The sequence below is a fragment of the Onychostoma macrolepis genome, chromosome 23, assembly GCF_012432095.1.
Source record: "Onychostoma macrolepis isolate SWU-2019 chromosome 23, ASM1243209v1, whole genome shotgun sequence".
Lineage (NCBI taxonomy): Eukaryota > Metazoa > Chordata > Actinopteri > Cypriniformes > Cyprinidae > Onychostoma > Onychostoma macrolepis.
In genome coordinates this window covers 10,982,722-10,995,981 of record NC_081177.1, presented here as the reverse complement: position 1 = coordinate 10,995,981, position 13,260 = coordinate 10,982,722, and the positions used below count along the sequence as shown (strand labels likewise).

Genomic DNA, 13,260 nt, shown 5'->3' with positions numbered 1-13,260 from the left:
AGTTCTTTCCATGTGGAGAAAGATCAATCTGTTCTAATGAGGAAATGTAACTCTTATGAGGTCGCAATTTTGTATGAATTTGTACAAAGCGATTCATACGTATTTTTAGAAAAAAACGTAAGCATGAAGGTCCATTTGGAAAAAGATTCAATGCATGACCTGCATAACTACTTTGTGTTAGCTATTGTAAACTAAACTAAGGTAGCAACTAGTAGAAGACAAAACAGGAGATAAACATTTGACTGACCCATGATTCACCTCCGGTGGTATGTGTGTGCGGTAGGGGATGTTTCCTTCACTGCATCTTTCTAAAAAGTGTTACCCACAGGTTGTGTCGGTGGCTGGGTCTCATAGTGGGGGGTGGGGGGTGGGGTGGGGTGGGGTGGGGGGTGGGGGGGGGCAGAAATAACATTCATCATTTTAATTAGGCCTTAAACACAGGTCATTCTCACACATCATTAAGTCTGTAGTCTGTATGCGGTGTCTGTTTCCAGACTGACTCACAAATATTTTGAGGTCACAAACATGCTGCAATGGAAAACTGTGCACTTTAACATTATCATGCAGATGCACTCACATTAACAGATTCTCCTTGAGCATTTGATGTTTCTAGAAGTCTCAGACATGTGTTTGAGTGGGGGGCAAACAGGTTGGAGAGAGTGGTACAGTGAGATGAATCATCCAGAAACCTCACAGATTAATTCTCTTAATGCTATATTTCATAACTAACTGCAATAGTAGTGATAATATTAATAATAATGTTTTAATAATACATTATTCATTTTTCCAGAGCAGTTAACTCTGATTGGTCAATCTTGGCACTCTGCAGTCAAATATTTTGACTTATAATGTGAACAATATAAATTAAAACATTGTAAAGGTAGTTTTAGATTCTGCTGGGCTTGATATTAGGTTATCTACGCAATGCAATTCATACATTCTTATGTGTAGCTATTGCACCACAGCAAATAGTACACAGAAAACATGTTTTGATCTGTTGTGTATAGTCATAAATCACCTGCAACTTCATAGGGAAGTAGACTACTGAAATAAAATGGCGCTTGTGTAAGTGTTTTCTCTTATAATGAAGCACCCCCGCAATAACCCCTCCTTGTTCTGCAATGGAATGGATGGATGAGCGCTCTCAGCAAGCGGCAGACACTACGAGCTCTGCTGAGCACGTGAGCGTCAGTGGTCAGAAACAATGGCTCGAGCTGACCGATATGATAAGTGACGGTCACAATATGCCAACCAAGTGAGCGCAATGAGCAGATAACCTATAAAACAAAACATATAGACCACGAACCTCAAGAGTGTGTGACAGAGTGAGTTTGCTGGTTACCCTCCTCGATGATTATGCAATTACGCAGTCTATCACATGGCAACAGGTTGGACATGTCGGAGAACTTAAACAAGCTGCACTACTTTTCCATCCAGACAAATAACCTGACTGTGACTTTCAGTAACAAAATGTGCCATATGTATTGTGTAACGTGACGCAAAGTGAAATTATTAGCAACCCAGAGGTGGTACATTTCTGGAAAAGGAAAAGTGAAACTGTAACCCGATGAAAGCGAGAGAAGTGAAGAATTTTTTTAAATAATTCTAAGGAAATAACAGAACATCACATTTCGAACGAATAAAATATCAAGCTGTTTTCTGGGCAATTGGCTTTCCACAACTGAACACCTGAATCTTAGAATTGGGGACCTTAAAAAGTGCAATCTAATAACGTGAACTAAAACATCTAACTCTTTACTAAAATACTTTGTCATTACTAAAATGTATTACTTAAATATTCTCTCAGTGTTTTCTGCACTGATATTAAGCGCAACAGTACTTCTAAATTCACATTTCGAAACACACGGAGACGGTGCGGTCCAATTCCTAAACAAATGACTCTTATGAGTCGGTTCTTTTTAGTGAATCAAAACATACTCGCCGCCCTATGAAGTTCGATTCCTGAACGAATGACTCATATGGTCCTTTTTAGTGAATCAAAAACACTGAATCAGTTACTATAATCGTATCCCACTAAAGCATCGTAAAGCATCAATCAAACAATTAAATCAATCAATTAAATGTTGATTGTTCATATGATAACGTGTTGATACACATTCTACGTTTTGCTGTAATTAGTGGTTTTTATAGAAATTGATCAAATGTGATCACGTTTTTAGTATTTTTAATTATCATTTGTAGATTTGCATTTATGGTGCTTCTAGAATGTCTGGTAAAAGTCCCAAAAAATCTGGGTTTGCATTGAGCACGTTTTGAAAGAATGGTGTCATGTATTTATTTGTTATACTCTGTTAAACTATGATCTTATCATTTTGCAAATAAAATAAGAATCATTTTTAATTATATTTTTTTCACAGTGTTTCATCTTCAAGAGGACTCGCAAAATTTCGTTACGATTCCATCACTCGCTACAGTTCAGCCTCAGTACCGCAGGAACAGCGCTGGGTCGAGAGAGGATGCCCAGACCCCTCACGCTCTGTTTCCCCCTGTTTGCCAAACTTTCACTCCCACTCAGAGTCCACATTGTCCTCTAAGAAACCCGCTACCACCCCTCCCTGTCTTTTTACCTCGAAAAACACAATATAATTGTTCCAAAAGAACAACAGTGAACGATTAGCGCGGAGCTCTCCCTCAAAAGGCGCTCTAATGTCTGAATAGTAGAGCGGCTGTGCGCATGCGCAGAACCCGAGGCGCCAAATTTAGCGGGAGGGCGAGACAGCCCTAGCTTTGTCTGATGGATCTGTTTACAATATCGCACACTCCGTAGAGAGCTTAATATCGGCACTTCCTCCTCGAAGAGGAGCTGACAGCACTCCACTTCAGCACATTTGAGCCGAGCGCACTCACCATCACTTCTCTACCCTCCTCTTGAGCAGCGGGATGGCGAGGCGGCACAGACACAGGTGAGTTTTAAGAGTTACGCATTTTGATGAGAACTTTGATGAGCGCATGTATTTCCTTTATATTATGAGACTGCGCTCCACAGCTACACGCGGGCATTTAGACTCAAGACTAGCTAGACAGTTAGTGCTGACAGCATTACATTTACTAAATGCATGCTCAGAAGTGGAGCACTTGTATTTAGTTGCATTTTTACAAACGCACTCATCTCTCCGCGGAATAGTTGTTTCTTCTGGTTGCGCCGCGCCGCGCTGAACAGGTGGATGGCATGTGCGCTCTCCGCTCGCGCCAGCGCGGTGGTCTCGCGCTCGTGTTCATTTACATTTTCATTCATTAACCTGCGCGTGCAAATCCGCTGGACAGGTTACGGTGAGATCCGGTACTTCCCCAAAAAATACACACTCGTTATGATTCAGAAACAATGGACGAAAAGCACAATGTCAGCGGCGACGTAGTGTGACTGAAAAAATAGCGGGCGATTGCAGAAACATCTCGGCATGTTCGCGTGTAATTTTTTTAACTGTTCACCAGGTTTTTTTTTTTTCTTCTTTTTTTCATGGAGGTAGTCCAGCATATAACGTTTGGATTAATTTTGAGATTATATGTAAGCCGGATGGATTATATTCACTGAGTTTTCTAAATCCGCTTTACAGTTGTCGGATTTGGAATAACTAGTATTATAGTCTTAAAGGGATAGTTCACCCAAAAATGAAATATTGTCATCATTTATTCACCCTCATGTTGTTCCAAACTGCCATGACTTTCGTTTTTGCGTCGGACGAAAAAAGGAGATTTAGGGAGAGTGTGAGGATCTGACAGCTCGGTCACCGTTTACTTTTACTGCATCTTTTTTTTCCATACAATGAAAGTGAATGGTGACAGCGGCTGTCATGCTACGTAAAATTTCTGTTTGAAGAAATATTAGACAGGATGAAAAAAGAAAATAGCTTAACATGAGGGTGATTTTTGCATGCACTCTCCTTTAAGTTTTTTGTTTCAAATTTTCTATCATGCATGTGCTTTTGTCATAAATACAGACATTTTTAACAAGCTCAGACAACAGGTTAAAAATAAGGCATTTGTTGTATTGGTCACATGAGAAGATAATGGTAAACTCAGACTGATGTTTTTAAAAAATTCCTCTGAATACGGTTTCAGCCACAGCTTGACTATTTTGACAAATATTTAAATTCACATGTACAGTTAGTCAACAACCCTCAGTGCACACTAAAATGAAACTGTATCTATTTGACTAGTATTTTTTTTTTTTTTTATTTCAGTGAGCTAGGTGCGTTTTGAGTTTTACATTTCCAGTTAAATACTTGCAGTCAAGGAAGTAAGCAATCATTTTAATCTTTTGTTTTAAGCACTGGCATTAACTATAAACGTGAGGTTTAAAAGTACATAAACACACATACACCTGTGGCACAAAGGCCAGGAGAACATTGTTCTCCACTACTGCTTGTGCTCCAACCTGATTGGCCAAGATCCGGCCAGGTGAGATGGTTTTGACAGTACCTGTGCAGGTCTGAACACGCTCTCCATCATGAAACAGTGCCAGTCCACGCACACGCTCGCTGTTTCTGTGGAAACCAAAAACATGAGAACAGGTTTCTCTGAGCATGTCCCCCCTGCACCCTAACCTGCCGGCTGTACTGGTTCATCAACTCCAGTTTTGTGTTGACTGTGTTATCGCTTAATTTTTCTATAATGCGTGATAGACGTATGGGGGTGAAAGGGTGTTTTTTACATATGTCATCAAACACATCTATCATGTTCATAAGGATCTGCTCCTGTCTTACTTCTTGCCCCCCACTCCTTTATTTATTTTTTTCCACATCCTTCATGTTTGCTTTTGCTGTTTCACTATTTACCCCCACCCCTTGATACCCTGTTCTCTTTATCTCACAATCTATCTCTTCCCCCCCCCCCCCCACCTCCAGTGTTTACAGTAGCGACGAAGATGATGATGATGTGGAGATTTATGATCATGACTACGATGGTCCTCATGCCAAGACAGGAAAACGCCACCTTGGCAAGACACGCTGGACCCGTGAGGAGGTATGCTAAACTGTTGTCTGGCTTTGTTTGAGTGTTGTTATTTTTTTTGTTTAACCCTCTGATCCATACTTAAAAAACAAATACGTTTAAGTTCCAATTATTAATTATCTTTATTATTACAAATTAATTTTGATTTTATTATTATTATTATTGTATGTTATTAATTTTGATAAAATACAAAAAATACATACATGTATGAATTTATATTTAATTAACTTGTATATAATTCAAAGTGGGTCTTGCACCCACTAAGCTTTAGATTTTTTGCACCTTCTTGACATTTATATGTATTGGAGTGTTTTTGGCTGTTTTTGTTTGTTATTGTATCCTGTGTATTCAGTAACAAATTGAACACTGTATTTACATTTAGTTTGACTGACAACCCTTTTTTTTCATGTAGCTTTGTATTTATTATTTAATGTAAACATTATTTAATTATTGCTTATTTAACAATGCATTATTTATTTGATTATGTATTCAATGCTAAAGTGTTTTTTATTTTTACAGGATGAGAAGTTGAAGAGGCTGGTAGAGCATCATGGTTCTGAAGACTGGAAAGTCATTGCCAGCTTTCTGCCTGTGAGTGTGTGTTTGTGTCTATGATTGTTTAAGTGTGCGTCCATGTATGCAGCTTGTGTATTTAGGCTTTAGGGGGTTAGGTTAGGTTATGTTAGGTGTGGTGTTTTATATATGTGCATTTGCATATGAATAGCCAAAGGATCAGGTACTGTAGAAGTGTGTGCACGTTTTGGAGGATTTTGCATAATTGGGTATTCCTCATTGGTTGGCCTAGTTTGGAACAGAGTCAAGAGGGGGGGGTAAGGCAGGGTTTCAGAATCCACTGTGCACCTGCATACACACACGGATGTACAAACACACACACATAAATGTGCATTCAGGTAAAAACATATGTTCACATACAAATGTATAAACTTTCTCAGGCACAGTAACACACAGTACACATGAACACATAACTACGGGCTATATGCAGTCAAAAAACATTTACTTCTTTATATAGATTTCTTTTTGTCAATCTCAGAACATGAACAAGAATCAGAAACTAAAGCTGTTTCATTTCTGAATCACTCTGTGTGGGGTTTCCGAAACACCTGGGATCTCTTGCGCACAACATTGAACTCATATTAAACACAACAATTTACTTTAATTCAAAGTACACACCACATTGACAACCTAAAATTAGTTTCCATTCTCTATTACCTAACTGTAAGTGTGTGTGTGTGTGTCACAGAATCGCACAGATGTTCAGTGTCAGCATCGCTGGCAGAAAGTTCTCAACCCTGAACTTATAAAAGGACCGTGGACTAAAGAAGAAGACCAACGGGTAAGACATCTACAATTTGACACAAAATAACCATACCACAACCAATATGTTACCTCAGATAACCAAACTACAGCCACAGGATTGCAGTTACAAAACCAACTAATCCGCATGCAACCAGGAGAAAGTTAAGGGGGAAAATAAAATCCATTAAGTGGGTGTTGTGTTGTAATGATTAACTGGCAGGACCAGGTGTTTCTCTATTTATCATCATTTTTATGACCCAGCAGAAGTCATTAGCAGGTGTATTTTTGCAGATATTCAGCATAATACCACTATCTGTATCTGTGTGCAATCCTAAAACACTTATGCAATGTTAGTTCCCTTTCTCTATGGGTTTGTGCTGGGCTGTAATACACCCCCTCTTTCAATTCTACCCTCCTTTTCCTGCACTTCTAACTTTTTCTCTCTCTGTTTCAGGTGATCGAGCTGGTTCAGAAATATGGCCCCAAACGTTGGTCTGTGATTGCGAAGCACTTAAAGGGGCGGATTGGGAAGCAATGTAGAGAGCGCTGGCACAACCACTTGAACCCTGAGGTGAAGAAGACTTCCTGGACTGAGGAAGAAGATCAGATCATCTACCAGGCGCATGAGAAACTTGGAAACCGATGGGCTGAGATTGCCAAGCTACTTCCGGGCAGGTAAAGAAACGGTACTTACAAACTATATTCTATGCATTTGTATGTGATAATGACAGTCTAATATTATGTTCTTGTCATCAGAACCGATAATGCCATAAAGAACCACTGGAACTCCACGATGCGGCGGAAAGTCGAGCAGGAAGGCTACCTGCAGCACGCTGCTAAAGTCAGCTCCAGTCCGCTAAATAACGGCTACGCTAAATCTCACCTCCTGAACTACAATCAGACACCGACCAATACATCCCTGCCTGCCTCTTCCATGAGCAATCAGTATCCATACTACTCACTACTGTCTGACTCACAACGGGTACGAGTAACCTTATCTCACAAATGTTTACCTATTAAAATAACACCATTATTAGCCATAAAGTTAAAACAGTGTTTTGTATGAATGCTGTTTCTCAGTTGGTAATTTATACCTTTTTTTTTTTTTTTTTTCTTGTGTTCAGGTGCCATTTCCACTCGCTGTTCAATTGAACATCATGAACATTCCTCAACATGGCACTGCTGCTATCCAGGTAACCCAAGAGCAAATTACACTAAAATTACTTTTAATTCAGTGTGGAAGCATTAAATTAAAATAACAGTAAATATATGTGTGTGTGTATCTCATTGGTAGACTAATTCAAACCAGAGTATTTTGACAATCATAAAAAGAATCATTTCATTTATTTGTGAATCAAACTACACTTGTGCAGTATATGTTTTGGAATTGAATCCAGCTAACAATACAACATTTTATTTATTTTTTCAAATCTAATTGCATTCAGTTCAGTATCACAATAGAGGAAATAAGAGCAATAGATCGAGTTTTGTTCACTTTGCACTGTTTTGATTCCTGTGATATAGAGACACTACAGCGAAGAGGACCCCGAGAAAGAAAAGAGGGTGAAGGAGATTGAGATGCTCTTGATGTCAACAGAAAACGAGCTGAAGGGACAGCAGGCACTACCAGTAAGTATGTGTGTGTGTGTGTGTGTGTGTGTGTGTGTGTGATTAATTGGAGGAAGCATCTGGGGGTCTATTTCACATTCTAACTGCTTGGCTAAATGATGCAATTGTGCCTTATCACACCACAAGCTCTGTTTAACTCCTTGTGCAACTCCGAACCCCCTCCCAACACTTCACATCATTCAACTCAACAAGTTCCCTTTCTTTCTGACCGTTCTTCCTGCATGCATCCCTCTCTTTATTTTGCTTAATTTCTGTCCTACACCCACAGAGCTTCTCTCTAAATCTTTTTCTCGCCCTCTCTCACAGATCTCCATGAGCGGCTACGGTGGGTGGAACCGAGGCTCTTTGACGAACAGCTCGGTTGGTGTAGTGGTTTCAGTCCCGGCTCCATCCCTAGAGCAGGGATGCCTTCCAGAAGAAAGCGCTCATGGCAACACGAACACCTCAAACAATGACGCCAGCTCCACTTTACCGGAGTTTATTGACGCTATTGATTCGGTAAGAGACCATGAAAGTATCCTACGTTAGATCTAAAAGGAATGGTCAGCTGATAGCCAGCGTAACCCTCGCTGTCCTCACGTGATCTCATCTTCTCAGGCCCCGTCTATCTGGGCCAACATACACTCCGATAGGAGGTTTCCTAAAATGGAGGCTCAATCCAATCAGGGTTCGCCCGCCCACAGCGATGACAGCAGTGCCCTCACATTTCTTTGCTCTACGCCCAAACATTCAGCCTCCAGACACCTGCCTTTTTCTCCCTCTCAGGTAGCCTGAAAACGCTCTACTATAATCAACTAGTCACCCAATAACTCAATCATTGATTATCTGATCACCCTGAATCAGTCTCTTCACACTAATACATATCAATCTGCATTAGTCAACACGCATAGGACTCATTCAAAAGTCACATCACCAAACATAACCTATTTATAGCGCCCATGAGTGTTTTTAGGGTCATAAAGTGTGTGCTAAGAAAAAGATATTAGTGTATTACATCAGCATTACAATAGTGCTACACTTTTATGACGTCTTAACTCATTTTATCTCTTCAGAATGAGTGTTTAAACAGTGGCACTGTTGATTTTGCTTGTCTTCTGATTGGTTGTTTCAGTAAATTAGTTTCCTAGCGATGTCAAACACTACATAATTGTTACTTTAATATCAGAAATCGTTCGGGTTCAGCTCAGTATTGTGCATGAAGGAATGTTGTTGTTTTCTTGATTACCAGAGGGACATTGAAAGAAATCTTATTGATGTACGATTTTAAGCATGCAATCACTTTTTTAATTTTCTCTGACATTTATGTTGCACTTCACAATTTTATGCTTAGCAAATATTTGCAATGTTCTTCGTTAAATGTTTGTGATGCTCTGATTATACAGTACCATAACAACCATAATGCTTTTAGCCTAGAGACAGTATTGCTACTCACATGTGAAACTCAGTTTTTGAAATCAAATTTATGCTGATTCTGACCCCATTTAGAGGTCCTCCCACACCTCTGAATATTGAATATGTGGTTTTCAGTTCAATATCTGATTGTTGTCCTCTTTTTCTCTGTTGCAGTTCTTTAATGCATCAGTGAGCCCAGACTCAGACAGTCAAAACTTACCTGTCACGCCCTCGCCTGTCTGCTCCCAGAAAGCACTGCAGCAAGACCTTGCTCTTCGGCCTCAGAAGGAAAATGAGCTGTAAGGGTCCATTCCAGTATTCTCTGCATTTATAGTTGTATTCTTTATTATCTGATTTATAAAGAAGTTTCCCATACACATACGAAACAAGGTTAATGTGATTGTAATGAGACACTCACATACATGTGTGCATTCGGTTTCAGGTTCAGGACCCCAAACCTGAGGCGTTCCATCATGGAGTGCTCTCCTCGCACACCCACTCCATTCAAATCCACACTGACAATGCAAGACACCAAATACGGACCATTGAAGAGGGTGAGACTAAATTACATAAGTTTACATAAAAATGTAAATTACATAAATAATATATTAAATAAAAAATATAATTTATTTAAATATTTGTATTTTATATTATTCAGATTTATTTATTATTTTATTATTATATACACTTATTATATTATTATATTTCATGCTATGGTTGATTAAAAATTCTATAATACTTTATGTAAAATAAAACACTAAAAACAATATTACTGTACAGTATATTTTTAAGATTTGCTAAAGATTTAAAATTATTTATTTATTTATATTATGTTATTTAATATGGTGTTTTAAAAAATTAACTTAGTAATTAGAAGTAGAAGAAAATGAGCATGCACAATTAAATATAAGTTAAAAAGCCTTTAATATCGGACAGTAACCGTCGTGATACCGATATATGGTGCATCACTAGTTTGGAATATTTTATTCAAGACTCTGTTCTGGTTCCAGGCCCACAGTCCTTCACTGGACTCTGGAGTGGTTGGTGCTATTAAACAGGAGCCTCAGGAGTGTGAGATCAGTGTTGGGGGGGTGCACCTGGACCAGCCCCCCCTAAAGAAGATCAAACAGGAGGTCAGTTTGGGATAATGTAGGCCCCTTCATTTGAATACGTCTCAATGTGATATTCAAATAGCTGAAATGTAAGAGCTTCTTGTCTGTACGTTGCTATTTGAATTTGTTAGTAATATCAGTATGCAGTCGAACTTGTCTGATCATTCTGTGTAAGAGCAGGTGTGTGAATTAGAAATTAGATACTATATGCAGGATTATGGAAGTAATATACAGTAATTTATGCATGGTGTATTTGGGTGTTGTCAATTATGTAAATAGATTTTATGGATTGGGATCTATAGGTGGAGTCAGCTTGTCTGCAGTGGGAGGAGCAAGATCTCCACACCCAGCTGTTCCCTTCCAGTGGCTCTGCCCATGACATGCCTGTGAGTATTTTGATATCGCTTGTATATGTACATCAGAGTAAATGTTATTTCTCGGCATTAAGTTGACATTTGATTTGCTCTTTTTCTCTGTGGAACCTATAGGATCTATTGACTAGCTCTGTGCTGATGCTTCCAAACGCAGAGAAAACTGAGGACGGACACAAAGCCCAGCTGCCCCGCAGACCCATGGGAAGCCCTATGCAGGTACCATATCTACTATCAGGATGCCCTATATGTACTCGTCTAAAACATATTCGGACATGAATTTTAGTGGATGTATCAGAGTAACCAATATGTAAAAGTCAGAAAGCATCCAAATATAAATTTTGAAAACTAATGTTATTTAAAACTTTTTTTTTAATTAAATGTTTTGCTTAAATATGTATTGTTGGTTGGTAAAACTTTATAGCTCATTTTGTAGTAGCACACATTGACTTTATGACTCCAGGTGCTGAATTGCGCCATAAAATTGTGAAGTTATGATTTATTAGGCTATGCAAAACCTGACCAATCACCTTCATCTTTGACTTTTTCTACTTCTCTCCATCTTTACTTCCTCCCCCCCCCCCCTCTCTCTCTCTCTCTCTCAGCAGTTGAGCACATGGGAACAGGTGCTTTGTGGGAAGACGGAAGAGCAGACGATGCCCTCCGAAGCCACGCACAAATACCTCAGCAATTATTCTTCACGAGCACTGGTCATGTAAAGAGACAGATAGAATGAGACGGAGATAAATATAGAATGGGAAGAAGAGTGAAAGAAGACAATCATTCTGAAAGGAAGTAAAAGAGGAACACTCCTACACTTGTGGTACATTATTTGGGAGAGGCTAAAAGCCATTTTGTAGACTGCACAGTCGATGTTAGTCGCCAATGTTTAAGCTGTGCCGTCATTTGATTCAAGCAACCAAAGACATTTTTCATGTTGTGTTTTTCTACCTTTTTTGATTTCAATTTAATAATATTGTATTATATATTTTGTATTATATATGGGAAATGAATTCTCTATGTGGGTTCTAATTTTATGGATTTTAATATAAGGAACAATTTGCAGTAATTTATTATTATTTTGTATTAAGATAATAATTAACTACGGTGGGCGCCTTTGCCAGTGTTTGACCCCAGTATTGCTCACTTCTTAATCGCTAAATGTGTGTTAATTGTAAGGAGTGTGTGTCCTCCTAGCATTATCAAAATCATACACCCAAAACTAGACAAGATTTGTACTCCGTATCTGTGGGTGTCCGACAGAACTGCCCTTGCAGAGATCGTATGTATTTCAACCAAATGCCTAACAGCACTGCTACGTATTCCTGGCCAAAACAAACCGTGCCCAATGCCTAAAAATGACTTTGCCAAGTTTGAAAATTCAAGTTTGCCTAATGTAGATTTTAGGTGATATATTTAGTGTACAAAGGTACTCTGCCAGTTTAGTAGTATTGCCATTTCAAAAGCATTCAAGATCGAAACCACAACATCGAGCTTTCATTGTATTAGCACTATTTCAGGGTTTAGATCAACTATGCAGAGATTTCAACAGAACAAAAAGTGTTTTTTTTTTTTTTTTTGCAGTTTTTGTATTCGTTAAATAGGAAAAACAAGGTTTACCAAGCATTTTCAAATCAAGGGTTTAAATGGTCACAAACTTGCCTTTGAGATGATAAAACATTTCTTGATCATGTTTTCATAAACACTTTTGTATGTCAATTTGTAATCAGATTTACATTGGTATTTCTAGTTTTTGAAACACTGAAATGATTGTTGCTTTTATACCTAGTCGGCTTGTTTTTGATATTACAATCAGCCTTTGATACTAAGATTGCAGTGTCCAATCAAAAGCATTTAGCAATAACGTTTTTGTTATTCGCTGCCTTTTTGTATTAGCTTCAAGTACAAACACTTTTTTTACGCTGATTATGAACTTTTCATACATTTTTTTTTTTTATATTTTTTTATTATACAAACTTTTATAACTGCCTTGTAAATAAAGTGTGTTTTGGAAAAAATATCTCTGGCTTACTGGTTTCTTTTCCACTTTGAAAAATTCATTGCTAAAGCCAAAAGCGTGTTGCACAGATGTCAATAAGACCAAAATAAAACTACTGTCAGCATTTGAAGCCAATTTTATTTAAACAATTCATTTATTTGGTAACACTTTACAATAAGGTGTCATTTGTTAACATTAGTTAATGTATTAACTAACATGAACGAACAATGATCAACAAATTTATTACAGTATTTATTAATCTTTGTTAATGTTAGTTAATAAAAATACAGTCGTTCATTGTTAGTTCATGTTAGCTCACAGTGCATTAACTAATGTTAACAAGCACAATTTGTGATTTTAATAATGCATTAGTAAATGCTGAAATTAACATGAACTAAGATTAATAAATGCTGTAGAAGTATTGTTCATTCTTAGTTCATGTTAACTACTGTTAAGTAATGAACCTTAT

The 13,260-nt window shown here is 38.1% G+C and overlaps 1 protein-coding gene across 3 annotated transcripts; it reads left to right on the top strand.

Annotated features, from left to right (window-relative positions):
- The first annotated feature begins 2,647 nt into the window (after window positions 1-2,647).
- On the top strand, window positions 2,648-12,801 carry myb (v-myb avian myeloblastosis viral oncogene homolog). 3 transcript variants are annotated; one of them, XM_058764554.1, is made up of 16 exons: window positions 2,648-2,924; window positions 4,866-4,983; window positions 5,491-5,562; window positions 6,233-6,325; window positions 6,743-6,963; window positions 7,045-7,270; window positions 7,413-7,481; window positions 7,813-7,917; window positions 8,224-8,415; window positions 8,515-8,682; window positions 9,484-9,608; window positions 9,752-9,863; window positions 10,320-10,442; window positions 10,724-10,807; window positions 10,910-11,011; window positions 11,398-12,801. In XM_058764554.1, the coding sequence occupies exons 1-16, from the start codon at window positions 2,902-2,904 to the stop codon at window positions 11,509-11,511; spliced, it is 1,947 nt and encodes a 648-aa protein (XP_058620537.1). In that variant the 5' UTR covers window positions 2,648-2,901; the 3' UTR covers window positions 11,512-12,801. The 3 variants fall into 3 exon arrangements, with proteins under 3 accessions (XP_058620537.1, XP_058620538.1, XP_058620539.1); XM_058764555.1 differs by having other exon boundaries at window positions 2,650-2,924; window positions 11,401-12,801; XM_058764556.1 differs by lacking the exon at window positions 8,515-8,682 and having other exon boundaries at window positions 2,655-2,924.
- Window positions 12,802-13,260: the final 459 nt, after the last annotated feature.